The following is a 22,483-nucleotide window of genomic DNA, read 5'->3' as shown; positions in this document are numbered from 1 at the left end:
ATTGGAAATTATTTGGATCACATAAACCACATTCTCTAACCACAATGGAATTAAATTAAAAACTAATAAAAGAGAGATTATCTACAAAATCCTCAAACAGTAAGAAACACAATTCTAAATAACCTGTGGGTCAAAGAATAATTTAAAAGGGAAGTTAAAAAATAGTTTAAACTAAATTAAAATGAAAACATAATTTATTAAAGTTTGTGAGACGCAGTTAAGGCAATGCTTTGGGATTAATTTATAGTACTAAATATTTTTTATTAGAAGAAAATTAAAGTCTCAGATCAATGACTTCAACCTCCACCATAAGAAATTAAGAGGGAAGTCTGGAATTTGGAGAAAAAAAATCGAAACACAAGAGCATATCAAGCCCAAAGTAAGCAAAAGAAGGAAAATAATAAGGATGAGAAAGCAATCAATGAAATTAATAACAGAAAAGCAAAAAAGAAAATCAAGGAAACCAGAGGCTGGCTCACTGAAAAAATCAACAGAATTAATAAAATTGATGGACTATCAAGGAAAAAGTTTTAGTTTCAGATTTTACATTTACATCAGTATCTATTTGGATATCTTAAGTTGTGAATGGAGGTTCATTTGTTAATGAATTACACAACTGTTTTGGCATCATTTATTGAAAATGTTATTCTTTTTTTCCACTGAACTATCTTTCTAACCTTGCTAAAAAATCAGTTTTGTGTCTGTGTGTGTGTGTGTATTTATATTTAGATGCTCTTTTCTGTTCTATTGATGGAATTAATATTATTTTATTAACTATATTGACTCCAGTATTAATGGAGTCAATTAATGTACTTTAATAATATGCCTTCAAGTCAATTAGTTTAAGTGTTTCAACTTTGCTCTTATTGTCATAGTTATTTTTCCTATTCTAGTTCTTTCACATTTCCATATGAATTTGAATTCCAATAGTTCATTGCAAATAAATATTCAAAAGTAATTTTTACACATTGAGCTTAAATTTTACAAACTCCCTGAATTCATTTATTGGTTCTGCTATTGTTTGGAGATTCCTTAGGATATTTTACACATTGGTTCATTTTATCTTCTCATTTCTGTAATTTTTATCTTTTTTTTTTTTTTGCCTTCATCATGATAAAGCTTGAAAGACAGTTTCTGACCTATCTTCCAGTTTACTAATTCTAGCTCAAGCAAATCCTAGTATGCTATCAAGTCAATCTTCTGGATACTTATTTCAGTTACTGTATTTTTTCAGTTCTTGAATTTAGTTTAGCTCTTTTCTTAGTTACCAATACTCTGGCAAAATGTTAATCTTCTATTTTCCTTAAACATATCAAAAACAGTCTTGTCTGAATGCCACTATCCCTTGTAAGTCTGTTTCTGTTGTCTATTGTATCTTAGGTTTTTTTTTGTGTGTTTTTTTTTTTTTTTAAGATTTTACTATTTATTCATGAGAGACACAGGCAGAGGGAGAAGCAAGCTCCATGCAGGGAGCCCACATGGAACTAGATCCCGGGTCTCCACGATCAGGCCCTGGGCTGAAGGCGGTGCTAAACCACTGAGCCACCAGGGCTGCCCTTGCATCTTAGTTTTTTTATCACATTGTCTTGTCTCCTTGATGTCTGATTACTTTCAACTGAATGCTGAATATTGTATGTTTTTTAAAAAAAAGTTTAAATAATTTTATCTTCCTCCAAAGTGAATTTATGTTTTCTTTTAGCAGGCAGCTAGCCTATAGGCTCTAGAAAGAACAGATAACCTTAATCCAATCAGGAGTTAAAATAATTCAAAGCTTGGTGAGGGCTGATCTATTTCTACTACACCCATGCATCTACAATGTAGCCTTTTATAACAGGTGGTAATAAACCCAGAAACTGATTTAAGTTAAAAATGGAAGTTACCCACCTTCTGACTCCAAAAAAAAACTGCAAAATTCTGACTTCCTATTTTATTATTGAAAGCTCTTTGAATAACTATTTTTTCTCTATATATCCAGATTTGGTGTTTAACTAACCAGACTTACTTTTTAATTGTAATAAACAGCAGTGAGCTACAATGTTGTTCACATGGAAAATAAATGGCTACTCAACTTTATTTTTGCTAATAGTTATAATTCAGTAAATGTTTCACTATCACTCAGAAGAAATTTGTTTTATACTTTGGTCCCACTTAATCCATAATTTATTTTCCCTCAAAATAGAATATTCAACTGTTAGAACACAGAAGTCGTTTCTAGAGACATTAAATTTTGTAACACCATTGCCATGTTCTGCTAATAGATAACATTTCAAAAAGGAAAAATAAAACTTAGAGTCTAAAAATGTATAAAGTGTTCTTGGTTCAAGAAAAGCTGCAATAGACGGTGGGATCGATATGGCTACCGAGGGGGATGTGGAGCTGGAGTTGGAGACTGAGACCAGCGGCCCGGAGCCGCCTCCCGAGAAGCCACGGAAGCAGGACAGCGGTGCGGCGGACCTGGAGCGAGTCACCGACTACGCGGAGGAGAAGGAGATCCAGAGTTCCAATTTGGAGACGGCCATGTCCGTCATTGGAGACAGACGGTCCCGGGAACAGAAAGCCAAACAGGAGCGGGAGAAGGAACTGGCCAAAGTCACCATTAAGAAGGAAGATCTGGAGCTGATAATGACAGAGATGGAGATCTCACGAGCAGCAGCAGAACTGAGCTTGAGGGAACACATGGGCAACGTGGTAGAGGTTCTTATTGCCCTAACCAACTGATACGTGCTTTCTCAGACCCATTGACTGGATTATTTTATTCAATAAAGATTTAGCCTTTTTTTAAAAAAAAAAAAAAGAAAAAGAAAAAAAAAGAAAAGCTGCAATAGGGACACCTGTGTGGCTCAGTGGTTGAGCATCTGCCTTTGGCTCAGGTTGTGATCTTGGGGCTGTGGGATCAAGTACTGCATCGGGTTCCCCACAGGAAGCCTGCTTCTCCCTCTGCCTATGTCTCTGCCTTTCTGTGCCTCTCATGAATAAATAAATAAAATCTTAAAGGAAAAAAAGAAAGAAAAGTTGCAATACCATGCTAAAATATATCCTGTCCCCATATATTTGAATTTTTCAAGGTGAGATATAAAATGAGACTTTGGGGCAATGCCAAAAAAATTAAATATATCTTTATAGTCTAGAAATTCTATGTGTTCTTTTGTTAAAATTTCATTTTATTTCTACTTCAGAAGAATAAAATTTCATTTTATTTCTACTTCTATATATCTTAAAGTGTGTGTGTGTGTATATAAAACCACATATATAATGTTAAATAGCTAAATATCTTGTGCATTTCTGATAATTTTCAATTTCATCTTATTTTAAAATAGAGAATCTTTTCAAATGTCTTCTTAATTTTATTTTCTACTTCTACCAGTGTTTTCATATTACAGCAACAGTTAGAAATAGGGAAAACTGCCAAGCAATTAAACTGTTTATATCTCTAAAAAGATCCAAACTGTCATGCTAACAGATCGTTTACTTTATGGAAAGTAACTGAGTATCACAGGTTGCTAGATAAAACCTATTTCTATATAGAGTTGACCTTTCGATTCACCAAAGCTTGAAAAATAAAAATAAAAATAAAAATAAAGCCAAACCTAAATGATTGGAAAGTAGGCTTTTTAATGTTAAAAAAACTGATTCCCACAATCCCAGTATTCCCTTATACTCATCTAAATAGTTTCAGCTTCAATTTGAGAGTATAGTGTAAAGAGCATGAACACTGGAGCCAAACTGCCATGACTGAAAATCCAGAACCGGGATTCCAGGGTCTACCACAGTTACAGCTAACATAGACCTTGAACAAACTGTGTGACCTCTTCATGCCTCAACTTCCTCATCTATAAAATGGAAATAATTAATACTTTGTAAGGTCATGAGATTTAAATATGTAATTTTGTAAAGCTCTTAAAATAGAACTAGAGACATACTAAGCGCTATAGGTGTTTATGAAGATTTTTTTTGGGGGGGGGAGGGACTGGCAGCAGCTTTATTTGGGAAAAGACACTTGAATTGGCTTTCGGTTGGGGGCATGGACAAGAAGGGGTATCCCGAGCACTAGACTCCCCCTAAGGGTAGGCTGGGGACCAGGGCTGAGCCTTACGTGGGTCTCTTATACGCAAGGCTCCCCTGCACAGCTCCTTCCCTCAAAGGCTTCATGGGGCCACAAGAGCAAGGAGGCTGGGAGGGCCCACAGTGGCTCTTCACTTGGGCAGGACGTCAGACAACTCAGACACCAGCTTCCCATCACGAGTCTCGATCTTCTTCACAACCACAGCCTTGGAGGAGCTGCTGCGGCTAAAGGAACCGCCAGGGCCAAAGCTGGACTGGAAGGAGCTCTGGCCGTAGTTGAGGCCAGGGCTTGTGAGGCCCCCATAGGCCAAATTCAGGCCACCGGAGTAGCCGCTGGTTGTCTTCGTATGGATGCTCATGTTCTGCATCCCAGACTCCAGCCAGCTCTCCTCGCCCTCCAGCAGCTTGCGGTAGGTGGCGATCTCGATGTCCAGGGCCAGCTTGACGTTCATGAGCTCCTGGTATTCGCGCAGCTGCTAGGCCATGTCCTGCTTGGCTCGCTGCAGGGCGGCCTCCAGCTTGGCCACCTTGGCATTGGCGTCCTTGATGGCCAGCTCCCCGCGCTGCTCGGCGTCGGCAATGGCAGCCTCCAGTGCAGCCCTCTGGTTTTTGAGAGTCTCGATCTCAGCCTGGAGGCGGCTGATGCTCCGGTTCATCTCAGAAATCTCAGTCTTCATGCAACGGAGGTCATCCCTGTGCTTCCCAGCCAATGTCGGCAGCTCCTCGTACTTGATCTGGTACATGGTCTCGGCCTCCACCCGGCTGCGGTTGGCAATGTCTTCGCACTGGGCCTTGACCTTGGCAAAGATGCCGTCCAGGTCCAGGGAGCGGCTGTTGTCCATGGACAGCACCACGGACGTGTCCGAGATCTGGGACTGCAGCTCATGGATCTCCTCTTCATACAGCTGCCGTAAGAAGTTGATCTCGTCGGTCAGCCCTTCCAGGTGGGACTCCAGTTCTATCTTGTTCACGTAAGCTTCATCCACATCCTTCTTGATGAGGACAAATTCATTCTCCATGTCTCCACACAATTTGATCTCATCCTCGTATTTATTCTTGAAGTCCTCCACGAGCCCCTGCATATTGCCAAGCTCCACTTCCAGCTTCAGCTTCTCCTGCCCCGGGGTGTCCAGCTGCCTCGGGAGGTTGTTGATGTAGTTCTCAAACGTGTTGTCTATGTTGCTCCGAGCGGTTTTCTGCTGCTGCAGGAGGCCCCACTTGGTCTCCAGGATTTTGTTCTGCTGCTCCAGGTGCCTGAACTTGTTGATGAAGGAGGCAAACTTGTTGTTGAGGCTGTTGATCTGCTCCTTCTCCTGGGTGCACACCGCCTGCATGTTGGGGTCCACCTCCAGCTTAAGGGGGCTCAGCAGGCTCTGGTTCACTGAGACGGCCGTGATGCCCCCCACAGCCCCGGGCCCGCCGTAGCCCCCAACCACACTCATGCTGCTGTTCAGGCCACCCCAGAAGCTGCCACTGCTGCTGCCCACCCAGGAGAAGGCAGAGGGGCTGATGTGGGAGTCGGGCCCGCTCATGTAGGAGTGGCTGCTGAAGGCCCGGGGGCTGGAGGTGGACACCTTGTAGGACTTCTGGGTCACCCTGATGGACATGGTGGAGGCTGGAGTGGAGGCAAGGAGGCTGAACCTGACAGAGTTTCCAAAAGGAGAGCGAGAAGCCGCTTCTAGGTGGGCTGAATATATTTTTTAAACATATCTAATAACCAAATTCAAACTCTCCATCCCCCCAAACAATGCCTCTTTCATCATATTTCAGAAAATGACTTCAAGACAAAACCTTGCCTCTTTCTTTACCTTAACCTCTCTTTTCAGTGAGTCCTTCATTTAGTTGCCATATAGGCCAACAAGATCTGGCCAGAGAAGGGTAAAAGAACAAAGGAGAAAAGGGAGAAGAAGGAAAAGGGAAGAGGAAGGAAGACAGAGGGAGAAAAACTGAGGAATTACAGAAGTATATGTACCAAAATGTTAAGACTGGTTATATATCTAGTTGAAGAGAATAAAAGTGATTGTATTCTTTTTTTTTTTCTTTTTAAAGATTTATTTATTTATGAGAGAGAGAGAGAGAGAGAGAGAGAGAGAGAGAGAGGCAGAGACGCAGGCAGAGGGAGAAGCAGGCTCCATGCCGGGAGCCCGATGCGGGACTCAATCTGGAGACTCCAGGATCGGACCCTGGGCCAAAGGCAGGCGTCAAACTGCTGAGCCACCCAGGGTTCCCTATTGTATTCTTTATACACTTTGATGTCTTTCTGAGATCTTCTACAAGATTAAAAAAATATGCTTCCCTTTTCATCAGAGAGCAAAAAGCTGTTTTGAAAATGTCTTTAATGGTATTCTGGATAAAAATCTAAGTTCTCCATTAGTTGGCTCCTACACCTTCTGCCACTCTTTGTATGTCTTGTATCTGTACCCCACAGAAGCAGCTACTCTCTATCCAGAACATGATCCCCATTTACCTCATCTGGCCAACTATCACCCACATAGCTACTTCCATCTTCTCAACAGTCTTCTTAGACCATACCTCTGTGCTCTTCAAATGCACTGTTCCAACCTAGGTTAACCCACTTAATATCTACCTTTAGAACCTAGTGTATACATATAGCACATATCCCAGTAAGTTTAATAAGTACTATTTATAAGTTTGTCTCCCTTTTTCCTGGAGATAAGGGTACATATTTAACTTTTTTTCCTACTCCAGCATCGAAAGTAGTACCTGGTGCACAGTAGTGGACCAAAAAGTTTGTTGTGCTAAGGACTCCAAAGTCATATTATTTCTATTCTATTATGTTGCCTCTCTAGAGCTGTATAAAACTTGAAAAGGTGAATTTTTAAAACAGTATATTCTCAGTCTGGGATTATTCAAAGTCAAACAGAAGGCTACCATTCTGTTCCTTTAGTCAATTATTTATTCACCAAATATTTATTTACTACCTCATATATACCTGACATTGGGGATGTGAAGATAAGCAAAACCGATGGGCTTTTCCCATAATACTTTGAGGCGAGGAGAGAAGGGCAAATAATGGCTAAATACTCAAAGCTACTAAATAAACACTAGTGAACTGTCCCTGAAATTAAGAAGTACATTTTTAATAGAACATATAATGAAAGATATCACCATATTTGGAAAGATCAAAAATTGTGAATTTTTTTTTTTGAAAATTGTGAATTAGAAATGAGGTTCGGTTCCTTGAAGACAACAATTTTCAATCTTTTTTGGTATTTTGGCTGCCACATAAATGGATATGTCCAGAGTTATGCATTATTTCTACAACAAACTAAATAACTCTACTAATAAACAAGGCATGCTGCCTCATAGTGCTTATCAGTTATACTACCTCTTCTTTATTTTTTAAAATTTTTATTTATTTATTTATTTATTTATTTATTTATTTATTTGAGATAGAACAAGTGGAAGGGAGGGGCAAAGAGAGAGGGAAAGAGAGAGAAGCAGAATCCCTGATGAGCAGAGAGCCGAATGTGGGGCTCCATCCCAGGACCCCAAGACCATGACCCAAGTCAAAGGCAGATACTTAACCAATTGAGCCACCCAAGGGCCTCTTCCTTAAAAAGCAAACCAGGGGCATCTGGCTGGCTCAGTTGGTAGAGCATGTGATTCCTGATCTTGAAGTTATGAGTTGAGCCCCAGTTTGAGGGTAGAGTTTACTTACAACAACAAGAACAACAACAACAAAACCCAAAGCAGTTCTTTATGACTTGCAAAGCCAAGAACTTCAAGAGAAACCAATCTTAATTTCCTAACCACAAATAATTAATCCAGGAGTGTGTGGATGAAGGATGCCCTATAAGAACTCTATACTGGAGGATATGATAGAGACAACTAGCTGCCCATCCAGTATCTATTATTCCCTTCTCCCCTTAGTAGGAGATTTTATTGGGAGTGGCAATACACCCAACTTTAAAACAAACATAAAGGCCACTAATTTTTTTTTTTTTTTTTTGCCTTTCTTGTAATTAGGTATTGTTACATACTAGTTCTAGGCAAGGCGATGTAAGTAGAAGTCACTGGGTACACTTCTTGGAAAGCTCTTCTTAGAAGGAAGAAGACTCAGTCACATTTTTAATCTTCTCCCCCCCTTTCCCTTCTTTCTGCCTAGAATAAGAACATGAAGGTAAGGATAACATCCCATAAAGGGAGGAAAAGAAAGTTAGAGCCTGAGCCTTTAATGAAATCACAAAATTGCTATACCAGCACCAAACCATCTACTACTTCCTGACTGCCTTATTTTACGAGGAAGAAAAACACATCCTAACCTCACTGATAGCACTCTTGTGGGTTTTCTGTTATTTGCAGTTGAATCTAAGCCTAACGAATGCTGATGATCATTAATGGAACTAAATTAAACCTCTGAAAAAAAAATTAAACTCTGTCCTTGGGAGCAATGGAAGAATATAATTCACAAAGACATACATAGCCAAGAATGAAAAGACCCACCCTAATGCTGAACACTCAAAGCAGAGTTGCCCGAAATAAGAACTCAGGGTATAAAGCTATCTGAGCAAGATTCTTCCTTGCAACTAGACAGAGCATTAACTACAATGGCATTGCATTCTCTTCTGGTCAGGATATTAGAATGCAGCTGAGAACAGCATTATTTTTTAAATGATGTTAAATATTTTTTAAAAATTAAATAAAACAGTCACAAATTTTGAGAGATGAATTATCAGTATCCAATTGCTAGGCACATTCCATATTCAAACACATTCATCTGGCATGCAGTTAAACAGACAGGCTCATTAAACATTTATAAGAAATGGACAGGGATCCCTGGGTGGCGCAGCAGTTTGGCGCCTGCCTTTGGCCCAGGGCGCGATCCTGGAGACCCGGGATCGAATCCCACATTGGGCTCCTGGTGCATGGAGCCTGCTTCTCCCTCTGCCTATGTCTCTGCCTCTCTCTCTCTCTCTCTCTCTCTCTCTCTATATATATATATATATATATATATATATATATATATATATCATAAATAAATAAAATTTTTTTAAAAAAATTTTTTAAAAAAGAAATGGACAGAAAAGGGTATACATAGCATAGCTTATTTAAAAGTGATGGGTAGAGGGAAATCAGGGAGAAGCAAACCAAAACTATATGAATTCCACAGATTTAAGAATAACTATGGATAGTCCTTTTATTTGTGGGGCTTCTTCCAGTCTGGTAGTTTTCCTTAGACTGTCCCTTTCATCTGTAATTTCTGAAAAACAGCTTTTCCAGTTAAGTCTTTAGGTTAAAGTTCCTCTGAGAAAGCAAACTGCTTCCTGCAGATGCCACGATAACACTAGGAAGTATATGAAGGTAGAGGTCAGCAAAAACTGTGCAGGGTAATAAAAAATAACAGACAAATTCATTGAAATTAATGTCATGGAATGAAGTCTAGCAGAAAAAAATGAAATCTGACATCTGAGCTTTGGATTTAATTGAGCTAAGACAGTGTCCAGATAAGGATAACAAAAGTAGGAAATAAACATCTTTAATACGGCATTAAAGGATTAAAAAATTATAATTACAGTAATAAAACATATTCAAACACCTTTTCTCCATCTCCCACTTCCACTACCTTTCCCTTCACAGTAAAACTAACATGATTTAATAATTAAACCTGCGCAATTAACTTTCTATACTTTGATTCTATAAATTTGAGAGGGTATAGAGAGCAGGAAAGAAAAGTCTCCTGGAATTGCTCTAAGTGAAATAAATTCTTTTTATATCACTAAATTTTATCCCCAAATCACAATATTATTTTGGAAAACATAACCTAATAATGACAACAGTAACAACAGCTAACACATAATGATTACTATGTACCACACACTGTTCTAAGAACTTTATGTATATATTAATTCATTTGCTCCTCATAATGATTCCATAAGGTTAATATTATTTTTATTCTCATTAGAGTGATGAAAAAAAAGGCATAGTCTTTAAATAATTTGCCTAAGGTCACAGAGTTACCATGTGAAGCCAGAATTAAAACTCAAACACTGAAGTTCTAGAGTCCATGCTCTTAATCATTCTATCAAATTGTCTTTTTAGGTGTTACAACACCTAAATTAATTTATAGTCAAACTGGACAGGTCTGAAATTATTTCTACTTTTGCACCAACTTGTCAAGGTACTGCTATCCTCCCAGTCACCCAAATTTGAACCTGTATGATAACTTTTAGTCTCTTAGTGCATTCCATATTCAGTCATTCAACCAAACCCTGTCAATTAAATACCACTCTATTTCCACTCTTACTGCCATCATCCTAGCGATTCCATAGCAAAAAACTGCATCAGCTTTTAAAGAAGCCAATAGTTCATGCCAACCTTATAGATAAAACATCTTTTTCAAATGAACTGCTGTCTCTTATGCCAGCTTTATGGGGTATAATAACAATATTTTACATTTCCCCATAAAAGTTCTAATTATTAATATCAGTCCATCATTCTAGCCTATATATTAACTTTCCCTTCCAGATATATACCAAACATTGGATAAGCAAAACTTTAAAATAAAACTTTATCAATCTTATTTCCTATTCCATTAAAACAGAAACTTTACGTCTTTAGAAATAAAATCTACAGGAAAGGACAGTCACTGGATCAAGTGACCTTTTAACTCCTGGTGGTCTCACTTCAATTACCATAATCATAATTTATACAACACTCAAGAAAGCACAGGGCTTCCTTTAAATCTTTTGTTTTTTTTAAAGATTTTATTTACTTATTAAAAAAAAAAAAAAGATTTTATTTACTTATTAAAAAAAAAAAAAAGATTTTATTTACTTATTCATTCATTCATTCATTCGAGACACATAGCGGGAGGCAGAGACATAGGCAGGCTCCCTGCAGGAAGCCGGATGTGGGACTCGATCCCAGGGCCTGGGGATCAGGCCCGGAGCCGAGCGGAGCCGAAGGTAGATGCTCAACCGCTGAGCCACCCAGGCGTCCCTCCTTTAAACCTTTTTGATTTCAATGGGTATCAATGAGGCAGTTTGGAGATGTTAAAAGACATTACCAAATAGAAACTAATAGAAATAGAGGCTTACAAGCTTAAAAACAGTCCACAGTATATGATACATCATAATGCTTCCAACCGTTTTACACTTCCTTTAATACAAGGCTGCTCACAGTCCCTGATCTCAAAATCACAACACAAAGATGGCCCAGCCAAGTGGTGCAGGGCATCACTTGGCAATTTCCACACCCAGCTCACAGCTTGCTTGCTCTTAGCATTCATAAATCCTAATCTATCCCAAACCAGAAGGTCATCCAAAACCAAAAAACAACTTTGAAGGTCCCTTATATGGATTCTTTGCTTCCCAGCTACCCACCCCCCACCCACCCACCAACACACACACTTTTTTAAATAATTTATTTATTGGGATGCCTGAGTGGCTCAGTGGTTAAGCATCCGCCTTTGGCTCAGGTTGTGATCCTGGGGTCCTGGGATTGAATCCCACATCCAGCTCCCTGCAGGGAGCCTGCTTCTCCCTCTGCCTGTGTCTCCATCACTCTGTGTCTCTCATAAATAAATAAATCTTAAAAAAAAAAAAGAGAGAGAGAGAGAGAAAACTGGGACCCCTGGGTGACTCAGCGGTTGAGTCCCTGCTTAGCCTGGGGCGTGATCCTGGAGTCTCAGGATCAAGTCCCCACATCAGGCTCCCTGCATGGAGCCTGCTTCTCTCTCTGCCTGTGTTTCTGCCTCTCTCTTTCTCTGTGTCTCTCATGAATAAATAAGTAAAAATCTTAAAAAAAAAAAAAAAAAAGAGAGAGAGAGAGAGAGAGAGAATTTATTTTTTAATGTATTTGAGAAAGAAGAGTGAGCAAGACAGAGCACAAGCAGGGGGAGAGGCAAAGAGAGAGGGGAAAAGTAGGCTCCTACACTGAGCAGGAAGCAAGACTTGATCCCAGGACCAAGGGATGAGCTGAAGGCAGATGCTTAACTAACTGAGCCACCCAGGCGCCCCCCAGCTCCCTTTATGCCAGTATGTGGGAAGTGCTTTCTTCTGCTCTTCCTCTTGCAAGGCAGAGAGAAATAATAGTTAATGCTGACCTATACCTTGGATCCTCCTATTTCATTTCTGTTTTAAATATGGAAGAAATGCCTCATTTAGCTGCTTGGAACCAACACATTAAATGACTTCAGTAAAATGGTTAATCTTTTACTTTCATATACAAAGAGTAGCTGACCTGAACCAAAAAGCTGAGGTGATCTGAGATTATAAAATACATCATTATTGGCATTTGTAACTTGTCACAGATATTAATCCAATGTGATATGGAGAAAATTAACTTCACATTATCTGTGGTCTTGTAAGGTCTTTATATCCTTATAGCACTACAGCTAACACCTCTAAAATGATACCAGAGCATCAGCAAGAGCTCACAATTTCACTAGCAATAGCAGGCACTAGTCTGCGGTCTCAATATGATCTACTGCAAAAGCTAGCTAAAACAAATATCCAAAGATATGTCAGAGTTGGAATTTCTTTTTGAAAAACGGAAGGCAACTTAAGATCCTAAGCATACAAAAAAAAAAAAAAAAAAAAGATCCTAAGCATACACTGATACAGTATAACATCCAGCATTACATGGAACAAGATCCCCATTTTAGTCATTTCAAGGAGATTATTTGTCTGAAATCCCACTCTCAATGTAATATTATTAAATAGGATGATAAGGGGATGCCTGGCTGGCTCAGTGATTGAGTGTCTGCCTTTGGCTCAGGGTGTGATCCTAGGTCTGGGGATCAAGTCCTGCATCAGACTCCCTGCGAGGAGCCTGCTTCTTCCTCTATGTCCCTGCATCTCTCATGAATAAAAAATAAAATATTTAAATAAATAAATAGGCTGATAAGTTTCAACATTCTGCCCTGCATATGTACTAGAAAATCTAATTTTATTAAATTAATAAGAGTCCTATAGTATTTGTTCTTTTCTTGTTTTGTTTGTTTTTAAATAATCTCTACACTCAATGTGGGGCTTGAACCTACAACTCCAAGCCCAAGAGTCACACATTCTACCAACTGAGCCAGCCAGGTTGCCCCAAGTCCTGTAGTGTTTGTAATATAGTGATACATCCAAACATTTTAGAACCTCCAACTTTCAAAAGAGGAATTTGAATATATAAATATTTTATTTTTTTAATATTTTATTTATTTATTCATGAGAGACACAGACTTGAGAGAGAGAGAGAGAGAGAGAGGCAGAGACACAGGCAGAGGGAGAAGCAGGCTCCATGCAAGGAGCCTGATGTGGGACTTGATCCCGGGACTCCAGGATCACACCCTGGACTGAAGGCAGGCGCCAAACCGCTGAGCCACCCAGGGATCCCCGAATATATAAATTTTTTTTTTAATTTTTATTTATTTATGATAGTCACAGAGAGAGAGAGAGAGGCAGAGACACAGGAGGAGGGAGAAGCAGGCTCCATGCACCGGGAGCCTGACGCGGGATTCGATCCTGGGTCTCCAGGATCACGCCCTGGGCCAAAGGCAGGCGCCAAACCGCTGCGCCACCCAGGGATCCCTAAATATTTTAATACAAATTTAGTAAACAGGCTTTATTTTATTTTATTTATTTATTCATGAGAGACACAGAAAGAGAGAGGCAGAGACATAGGCATAGGGAGAAATAAGCTCCCTGCAGGGAGCCAGATGTGTGACAGGATCCTAGAGCCCTGGGATCATGCCCTGAGCCTAAGGTCTGACGGTTGAGCCACCCAGGTGTCCCAAACAGGCTTTTAATATGGAAAACCCGTATTATTTCCAAGTACAGGAACAAAAACTAGAATATTAACCCAAACAGGTCAGGTTAGTGCTATAAATTTATGGAAAAGAGCAAGACCTTTGAAGATGATATGTATAGAACTATGAAGGTGAATTTATATAAAAGAGAATGTTTGCCGTCATTATAAATATGCTACAAGCCTGAATATGAAGGCATAGGTCATACCTGTCTTATTTACCATTGAACTCTCAGCACCAAACAAACTGCACATAATAGGCACTAAGAAATCACTTAAAGATAAATCACCGGAAGTATTTAATATAGGCTAAAGACACTTGACCACCTGGCAAGAGTATTCGATACAAACTGACTTAACCATCAAAACAAAGGTTAGAATTTGACCAGGAGACTCTGAGGATTTCATAACATTTTCATCATCATACCAAATTTTTAAATTATTAGTTTCTGGACTCTACTCTTAATCTTTTTTCATGTTTAGAAAGTGATTCTTCACTATTAGTACTAGCAGCATCACATCATTCTACTTATAGCTGTCACTGTCACCAAGAGACAACAGGTTGTTCTGTGAAATAAAATTACACATGCTACCTAGGTAGAACAATATCATTAAAATGCATCTTCCAGAATTTAAAGAGGCCACGTTTACTTTAAAAGAATCTCTGGCTGATAGAATGAGTGGAAGTATCACTCATGAACAGGGAACTTCTTGTGCCTCTTTTTTAACTCTGAGCATGTCTCTTCCTCTACTTCTCTGGGCTATCAGAAAGTAAAACATTTAAAACCAGAATCCAGGATTCTACTTCATCTTATTTATTAATACTCAGGCAAAACTGTCTCTGCCTGGGAAAAGAACCCACTGTGCCTCAAACAATGGAAATCATAATTAATTCACAAATTGATAGCACATCTAAGTTTTATATCAGTTTATTTCTAAGTACATACTACTGAATTTGAGAAAAATACTTAACATCTTACCATATTCTTAGTGAAATCTTTCAATCAGTTATAAACCCAATAGTAGAATATAACTTTTTCATTAGAATACTATGGCTGTCATAATCAAAGTTATTCCCAAATCCACATGTTCTATAGTCAATTCTTGTAAAAAGAGTCTATCTTGGGAGGAAATAAAAATCACCAACTCCTTAGTTAACAAAGATTTGTATCACTGGATTTTTCTGAATTTGATGTCGAAATACTTTTCATGTCTTTCTAATGCCAGTTAAGCCTAATTAGAGTAAGGCTATTCCTGTTAACCATTTTTTTTAAATAGCAGGGGAAAAAAACTTTTTAAAGAATGAGTTTCCCTCAACAAACACAAAGAGTATTTTAATTTTTAATAACCTTTAGTAAAGAGTCAAAGGACCAGAGTTTTATTATTAACTCTGCCAATATTTAGGAGCTTTATGATTTGGGGCAAGTTATTAAAATATCTCTAGACTTTGTATCCTATTTTTAGCATGAATGAAGTTTTCAGCACTTAAAATAAATTTAACTGGACAGCCCCGGTGGCTCAGCAGTTTAGCGCCGCCTTCAGCCCAGTGCATGATCCTGGAGTCCTGGGATCGAGTCCCACATAGGGCTCCCTGCATGGAGTCGGCTTCTCCCTCTGCCTGTGTCTCTACCTCTCTCTCTCTGTGTCTCTCATGAATAAATAAATAAAATCTAAAAAAATAAAATAAATAAAATAAATTTAACTTACTTAAAGCTGTGTTTTCTCTTTAGCTTTCCAAATCTTGAGTTTAAATAAATTTTCCCAACTTCTGAAGTGATCTTTCTAAATTTCTACATACATTTCAGATTCTAGACAATTCTGCTAAATGTGAAGTATTTTTAAGTTAACCAGAATTTGCTGTTTAAAGAAATAAACTTTAAGGACTAATTATCTTTATGATTAATTTATGCAATACTCATACCTATTTTTATCTTTTATTATATTTAAGGAGATGTCAGAAATCAATCTTAGCACTCCCCTTCATGGACACATCTCAGAACAATGCAGTAGTACACTATTGCTGGCCAAGTATAAGCTACATGGAAATACTTCCAATTAAGATACATGTATATCATTTCAAGGCATTTCTGAAAAGTAAAGGAAGTCTATTGATGATAAGGGATGCTATAGGGATGCCTGAGTGGCTCGGCAGTTGAGTTTGAGCATCTACCTTTGGCTCAGGGCATGATCCTGGAGTCCCAGGATCAAGTCCCGCATCAGGCTCCCTGCATGGAGTCTGCTTCTCCCTCTGCCTGTGTCTCTGCCTTTCTCTCTTTGTCTCTCATGAATAAATAAATAAAATCTTTTAAAAAAAAATGTTGCTATAAATTAGTAGAGACAGCCACACCACTAATAGATTTATAATTGATAGATTTATAATTGATGGCTCTCTGCTCCTCCCCGTTCGACAGACAGCGCATCTTCTGGTGCAGTGCCAGCTGAGTCCCCGAGACACGATTGTGAAGGTCGGAGTGAATGGATTTGGCCGTATTGGGCGCCTGGTCACCAAGGCTGCTTTTAACTCTGGCAAAGTGGATACTGTCGCCATCAATGACCCCTTCATTGATCTCAACTACATGGTGTACATGTTCCAGTATGATTCTACCCATGGCAAATTCCACGGCACAGTCAAGGCTGAGAACGGGAAACTTGTCATCAACAGGAAGTCCATCTCCATCTTCCAGGAGCGAGATCCCGCCAACATCAAATGGGGTGATGCTGGTGCTGAGTATGTTGTGGAGTCAACTGGGGTCTTCACCACCATGGAGAAGGCTGGGGCTCACTTGAAGGGCGGGGCCAAGAGGGAAGGAGTCTCTGCTCCTTCTGCTGATGCCCCCATGTTTGTGATGGGCGTGAACCACGAGAAGTATGACAACTCCCTCAAGATTGTCAGCAATGCCTCCGGCACCACCAACTGCTTGGCTCCTCTAGCCAAAGTCATCCATGACCACTCTGGCATCGTGGAGGGCCTCATGACCACCGTCCATGCCATCACTACCACCCAGAAGACCGTGGATGGCCCCTCTGGGAAGCTGTGGCGTGACAGCCGAGGGGCTGCCCAGAACATCATCCCTGCTTCCACTGGCGCCGCCAAGGCTGTGGGCAAGGTCATCCCTGAGCTGAACGGGAAGCTCACTGGCATGGCCTTCCGTGTCCCCACCCTCAATGTGTCAGTTGTGGATCTGACCTGCCGCCTGGAGAAAGCTGCCAAATATGACGACATCAAGAAGGTAGTGAAGCAGGCATCGGAGGGCCCCCTCAAGGGCATCCTGGGCTACACTGAGGACCAGGTTGTCTCCTGTGACTTCAACAGTGACACCCACTCTTCCACCTTCGACGCCAGGGCTGGCATTGCCCTCAATGACCACTTTGTCAAGCTCATTTCCTGGTATGACAATGAATTCGGCTACAACAACCGGGTGGTGGACCTCATGGTCCACATGGCCTCCAAGGAGTAAGAGCCTCCTGGACCACTAGCCCCAGCAAGAACAAGAGGAAGAGAGAGGCCCTCAGCTGCTGGGGAGTCCCTGCCCCAACTTAAACCCCCAACACACTGAGAATCTCCTGACCTCCAATTTACATCCTAGACCCCGAGGAAGGGGAGGGGCTTGGGGAGCCCTACCTTGTCATGTACCATCAATAAAGTATACTGTACCCAGCCAAAAAAAAAAAAAAAAAAAGATTTATAATTGATTAATAAAATTTTAGTTTTCAAAGATCAAAAACTTTTCCTTGATAAATCTACATATATGTGTTTGTCACCTTACTAACTCCTTCCCCCTAAATTTTGTATGTTGGCAATATTAATGACTTTTTATAGACACATGAGTACCACTAGAGGCCACCAAATACTTCACTTTTTAAAACTGACACGTTTGTAACTTATAGGGAGATGACCATGCACAGTGATTTCCATAACTGGGAAAGTTCCACATGAATACTCAAAGCACAATACAAACTCAAGCAAAAACATCTGAACATATTCCATATAATAAATAAGATTTCTAGATCATGGAAGTACTTGATCAGACCAAAACTGAGAGTTAGGGAGATGGATAATATCAAAATATCATTCCTTATATACCTTTGAAAATAGATTATATGACCTAGGAAATGGATGCTCTTTCTAAATAGCTGTTGTCATTTATAATTAAATTATTTATCTAGGAAAAAAATTATTTATCTAGGGATGCCTGGTGGCTCAGCGGTTGGGCGCCTGCCTTTGGCTCAGGTCGTGATCCTGGGATCCAGGATCGAGTCCCGCATCAGGCTCCCTGTGAGGAGCCCGCTTCTCCCTCTGCCTAAGTCTCTGCCTCTCTCTCTCAGTCTGTGTCTCTCATGAATAAACAAATAAATCTTTAAAAAAATTATTTATCTATACATGGGTATATACACTGATATAGATAAAACCCCAAAGTTCACTATTCTTTCTTCCATACCACATATCAAAAGTTGGCTATTATCTACAGCAATTAAAATTTTAATTAAAAAGTTCTACTGTCAAAGTCACCCCATATATTTATAATATATCCAAAATTCTGACTTGAAGAAGAAAACCTGGCTCAAAAGCACAGATAACACCCAAGAAAACTTTGCCCTGAGCTTCTAGGTGAACTGCTGCATGTCCCCTCATTTTTTCCAATGTCCTTCTCCTCACTAAAAGAGTAAATAGAGAAGGCTCAAGTAGCATCCAAATTCTGTAGATTCTAAATGAAATCTATGAAACAAAATGAGAATTCTTGCTGAGTATCTACCTTTATTGTATAATGATACATTCTTTTTCAAAGGTTTTCAGGTACTCCAGAAAAATTTTTTTCAGTCATGCTTTTGGTGTTCCATCTAAAGTCTTTCATTAACTAAACGTTGCAAAGACGTTCTCTTTTTAAATCTTTTAGTTTCGGGGCACCTGGGTGGCTCAGTGGTTGAACATCTACCTCCAGCGCAGGGCATGATCCTGGGGTCCTGCGATCCAGTCCTACAACGGGCTCCCTGTGGGGAGCCTGTGTCTCTGCCTCTTTCTCTCTGTCGCTCATGAATGAATAAATAAAATCTTAGATAGATAGATAGATAGATAGATAGATAGATAGATAGATAGATATTAGATTAAGATAGATCTTTTAGTTTCAATTTTACAATTAGTCTACAACCCATTTCAAGTTAATTTTTCTGTGTGGTGTGGGGTATGACTAGGATTCAAGTATAGAAAGACTGACAAAATAGTGATACCACCACTTGCTAGAGAAACTAAAACACACACACACACACACACACACACGAAGAAACATGAAACAATAATGAAAACAGTGTGTTACTAGCAAGAAAATGGACACATATATCAGTGGAACAAAACAGCCCAGAAGAAACCCGTGTTTACATGGTCAATTAATCTATAAAAAAGGAGGCAAAAATATCCAGTGGGGAAAAGACATTTTCTCTAACAAATGGAGCTGATAAAACTAGACAGCCACATGCACAAGAATATAATTGGACCACTTTCCTACACCATGTACAAAAAGAAATTCAAAACGAATTAGACTTGTATGTAGGACCTGAAGCCATAAAACTCCTAGAAGAAAATACAGGTAATAAGCTCTGTGACACTGGTCTCAGCAATATTTTGGGGAGACCAGTATCCTCAAGCAAGGGCAACAAAGCTAAAACAAACAACTGGGATTACCCCATCAAACTAAAAAACTTTTGCAGGTAAGAAATCAAAACTAAGAGGCAATCTACTGAATGGGAGACGATATTTGCAAATCATACATCCAATAAGAAGTTAGGGCAGCCCATGTGGCTCAGTAGTTTAACGCCGCCTTCAGCCCAGGGTGTGATCCTGGAAACCCACGTCAGGGTCCCTGCATGGAGCCTGCTTCTTCCTCTGCCTGTGTCTGTTTCTCTCTCTCTCTTTCTCTCTCTCTCTCATGAATAAATAAAATCTTTCTTTCTTAAGATTTTATTTATTTATTCATGAGAGACACAGAGAGAGAGAGAGAGAGAGAGAGGCAGAGACACAGGCAGAGAGAGAAGCAAGCTCCATGCAGGGAGTCTGACATGGGACGACTGATCCCGGGTCTCCAGGACCACACCCTAGGCCGAAGGCGGCGCTAAACCGCTGAGCCACCTGGGCTGCCCAAATAAAATCTTTAAAAAAAAAATTTTTTTTTTGTTTAAGAAATTAATATCCGGGATCCCTGGGTGGCGCAGCGGTTTGGCGCCTGCCTTTGGCCCAGGGCACAATCCTGAAGACCCAGGATCGAACCCCAGGTCGGGCTCCCGGTGCATGGAGCCTGCTTCTCCCTCTGCCTGTGTCTCTGCCTCTCTCTCTCTCTCTGTGTGACTATCATAAATAAATAAAAATTAAAAAAAATTAATATCCAAAATACATAAAGAACTTATACAAGTTAATACCAAAAAACAAACAACTGATTTTTTTTTTAAGATTTTATTCATTTATTCACAAGAGACATACACACACAGAGAAAGAGAGAGAAGCAGAGACACAGACAGAGGGAGAAGCAGGCTCCATGCAGGGAGCCCGATGTGGGACTCGATCCCGGGACTCTAGGATCACTCCCTGGGCCAAGGCAGGCTCTAAACTGCTGAGCCACCCAGGGATCCCAAACAACTGATTTTTTAAATGGCAGAACACTTGAACAAACATTTTTTCAAAGAAGACATACAAATTTCCAACAGGCATATGAAAAAATGGTCAACATCACAGATCATCAGGGAAATGCAAAGCCACAAGGAAATATCACTTCATGCCTATCAGATTAGCTACTATGAAAAAGAAAAAAATAACAAGTGTTGGTGAGGCTGTGGAGAAGTGGGAACCCTTGGGAACTGTTGGTGGGAATGTAAACTAGTGTAACCACTCAAAAAACAGTATGGAGGTTCCCCAAAATTTTAAAACTAGAACTACCATATGATCCAGTAATTCCACTTCCAGGCTTTATCCAAAGAAAACAAAGACACCAATTTGAAGAGTTATATGTACCCCTGTATTCACTGCAGCATTATTTACAATAGGCAAAATATGAAAGCAACCTATGTATCAATGGATGAATAAAGGAAATGTGCCATATGCAACCAACCTATGGAGTTTGCTCATCAAATTAGCATGATGAAAACTGTCTTGTATCTTGTCTGACACCAAATGCATGAAGTTTTTTCCCAATACCAACTAGGTGTCCAACAATTCAATTCAATTCTGACACTAACTACCCAGCATTAGCACAGACTCCAGAGGTCATGGGCTCAGGGCTCAGCTCCACAAGACTGCTCTCACTTTAGATGTGTGCTGCAAACTGGGTACCTAAGTTTATCCACACTTTTGTGTGCAGAATAAAAATTCAGGGGCTTACCCAATCACCCCCCTCAGGTTCAATAATTTACTAGAAAAACAGAATTCAAGAAAAATACCTTACTTATATTTATCAGTTTATTATAAAGAATACAACTAAGGAATAACCAAAAAGAAGAGAGGTATTAGGAAAAGTATAAGAAGAGGGACCTACAGAGCCTCCATACCTTCTGGAAGGACACTACCATCCCATCACATCAATGTGTTCACCAATTCAGAAGGTCTCTGAACCTTTTCATTTAGTGTTTTTATGGTATGTTTTTCATTAGGTAAGCATGACTGATTAAACCATTGGCTGCTAGTGGCTGAACTCGGTCTCCAGCTTCTCTCCTCTCCCCAGTGGGGCTGAAATTTCCAGACCTCTAATCAGAGTTGGTTCCTGAAGCAATCTAGGGCCCACTAAACCAATCAGCTATTCATTAGCATACGAAAGACAGTAAATTCCAAGGGTTTCAGGAGTTCAGTGCCAGGAACCCAGACAAAGACTAAATAACAGCAATGTCCAAAAATAAAATGGTCAAGGAGAATTACAATAAGGAAAAAGATGTTTGAATTCAACAAGAACATTGTTGCAGAGAAAAAGCTAGTTGTTCACTAAATCTGTTTTGCTTTTCTCCTAGGCACACATCTAGGCTTTATTTGCCAAACTCCCATTATAGTTAACTGGAGCTATATAACTTTCTATTGTTGTTGTTTTTTATGATTTTTTTTTATTATTTATTCATGAGTGACACAGAGAGAGAGAGAGACAGAGATACAGGCAGAGGAAGAAGCAGGCTCCTCACAGGGAGGTCGATGCTGGACTCGATCCTGGAACTCGGGGATAACCCCTGAGCTGAAGGCAGACGCTCAGCCCCTAAGCCACTTAGGTGTCCCTAACTTTCTGATAAATAGAATGAAGTGATGCATACAGCCTCCCAGGCCCATCCCATAAAACTCAGCCCTACTATCCTCCATGCTTTCTCTTCCCAATCTGTCAATGGTAATACCCAAGATGACCCTGACAACACCACTCTGAAGACAGCAAACCCCACTCCCATTTACTTGCCACTAATTAGACTTCATGCAAGTAATAAAAGAAGAACTTCTATCATGCTAGCCACTAAAATCTCAAGGTTTATCTATTATAACAGCTATTATTACCTTCATGAATTAAGAAAATACTAGAAACTTCAACTTTGTAATTTCGGAATGGAAAAGACATTAAACTAAACTTCAGAATAAACCCTTGAGATGTGGATAAGATGGGTGTATGAGCAGATGGCAGGAAATCATAACATTATAGCTTATTAAATATTA

General features: G+C 39.7%; 4 protein-coding genes across 7 annotated transcripts in view; 2 read left to right on the top strand and 2 right to left on the bottom strand.

Annotated features, from left to right (window-relative positions):
- The window catches only part of SBF2 (SET binding factor 2), a 468,462-nt gene that overhangs the window by 343,520 nt on the left and 102,459 nt on the right, over nucleotides 1–22,483 (bottom strand). The gene's annotated exons all lie outside the window — the stretch shown is intronic.
- On the top strand, nucleotides 2,316–2,777 carry LOC121476421 (huntingtin-interacting protein K-like). Its single transcript, XM_041730432.1, has one exon. It carries the CDS (start codon nucleotides 2,353–2,355, stop codon nucleotides 2,716–2,718), a length of 366 nt encoding a protein of 121 aa, XP_041586366.1. The 5' UTR covers nucleotides 2,316–2,352; the 3' UTR covers nucleotides 2,719–2,777.
- Nucleotides 3,988–6,040, bottom strand: LOC121476414 (keratin, type II cytoskeletal 8-like). Its single transcript, XM_041730426.1, is given in 1 exon segment — nucleotides 3,988–6,040. A coding segment is annotated over 1 exon segment (1,476 nt). The 5' UTR covers nucleotides 5,670–6,040; the 3' UTR covers nucleotides 3,988–4,193.
- Nucleotides 16,280–17,279, top strand: LOC121476418 (glyceraldehyde-3-phosphate dehydrogenase-like). Of its 2 annotated transcripts, XM_041730429.1 has the most exons (2): nucleotides 16,383–16,400; nucleotides 16,455–17,279. In XM_041730429.1, exons 1-2 carry the CDS (start codon nucleotides 16,398–16,400, stop codon nucleotides 17,277–17,279), a joined length of 828 nt encoding a protein of 275 aa, XP_041586363.1. In that variant the 5' UTR covers nucleotides 16,383–16,397. The 2 variants fall into 2 exon arrangements, with proteins under 2 accessions (XP_041586362.1, XP_041586363.1); XM_041730428.1 differs by having other exon boundaries at nucleotides 16,280–17,279.

The sequence above is a fragment of the Vulpes lagopus genome, chromosome 15 (assembly GCF_018345385.1).
Source record: "Vulpes lagopus strain Blue_001 chromosome 15, ASM1834538v1, whole genome shotgun sequence".
NCBI lineage: Eukaryota > Metazoa > Chordata > Mammalia > Carnivora > Canidae > Vulpes > Vulpes lagopus.
Note: the sequence above shows the minus strand (reverse complement) of the source record. Positions and strands in the feature narration are given on the sequence as shown.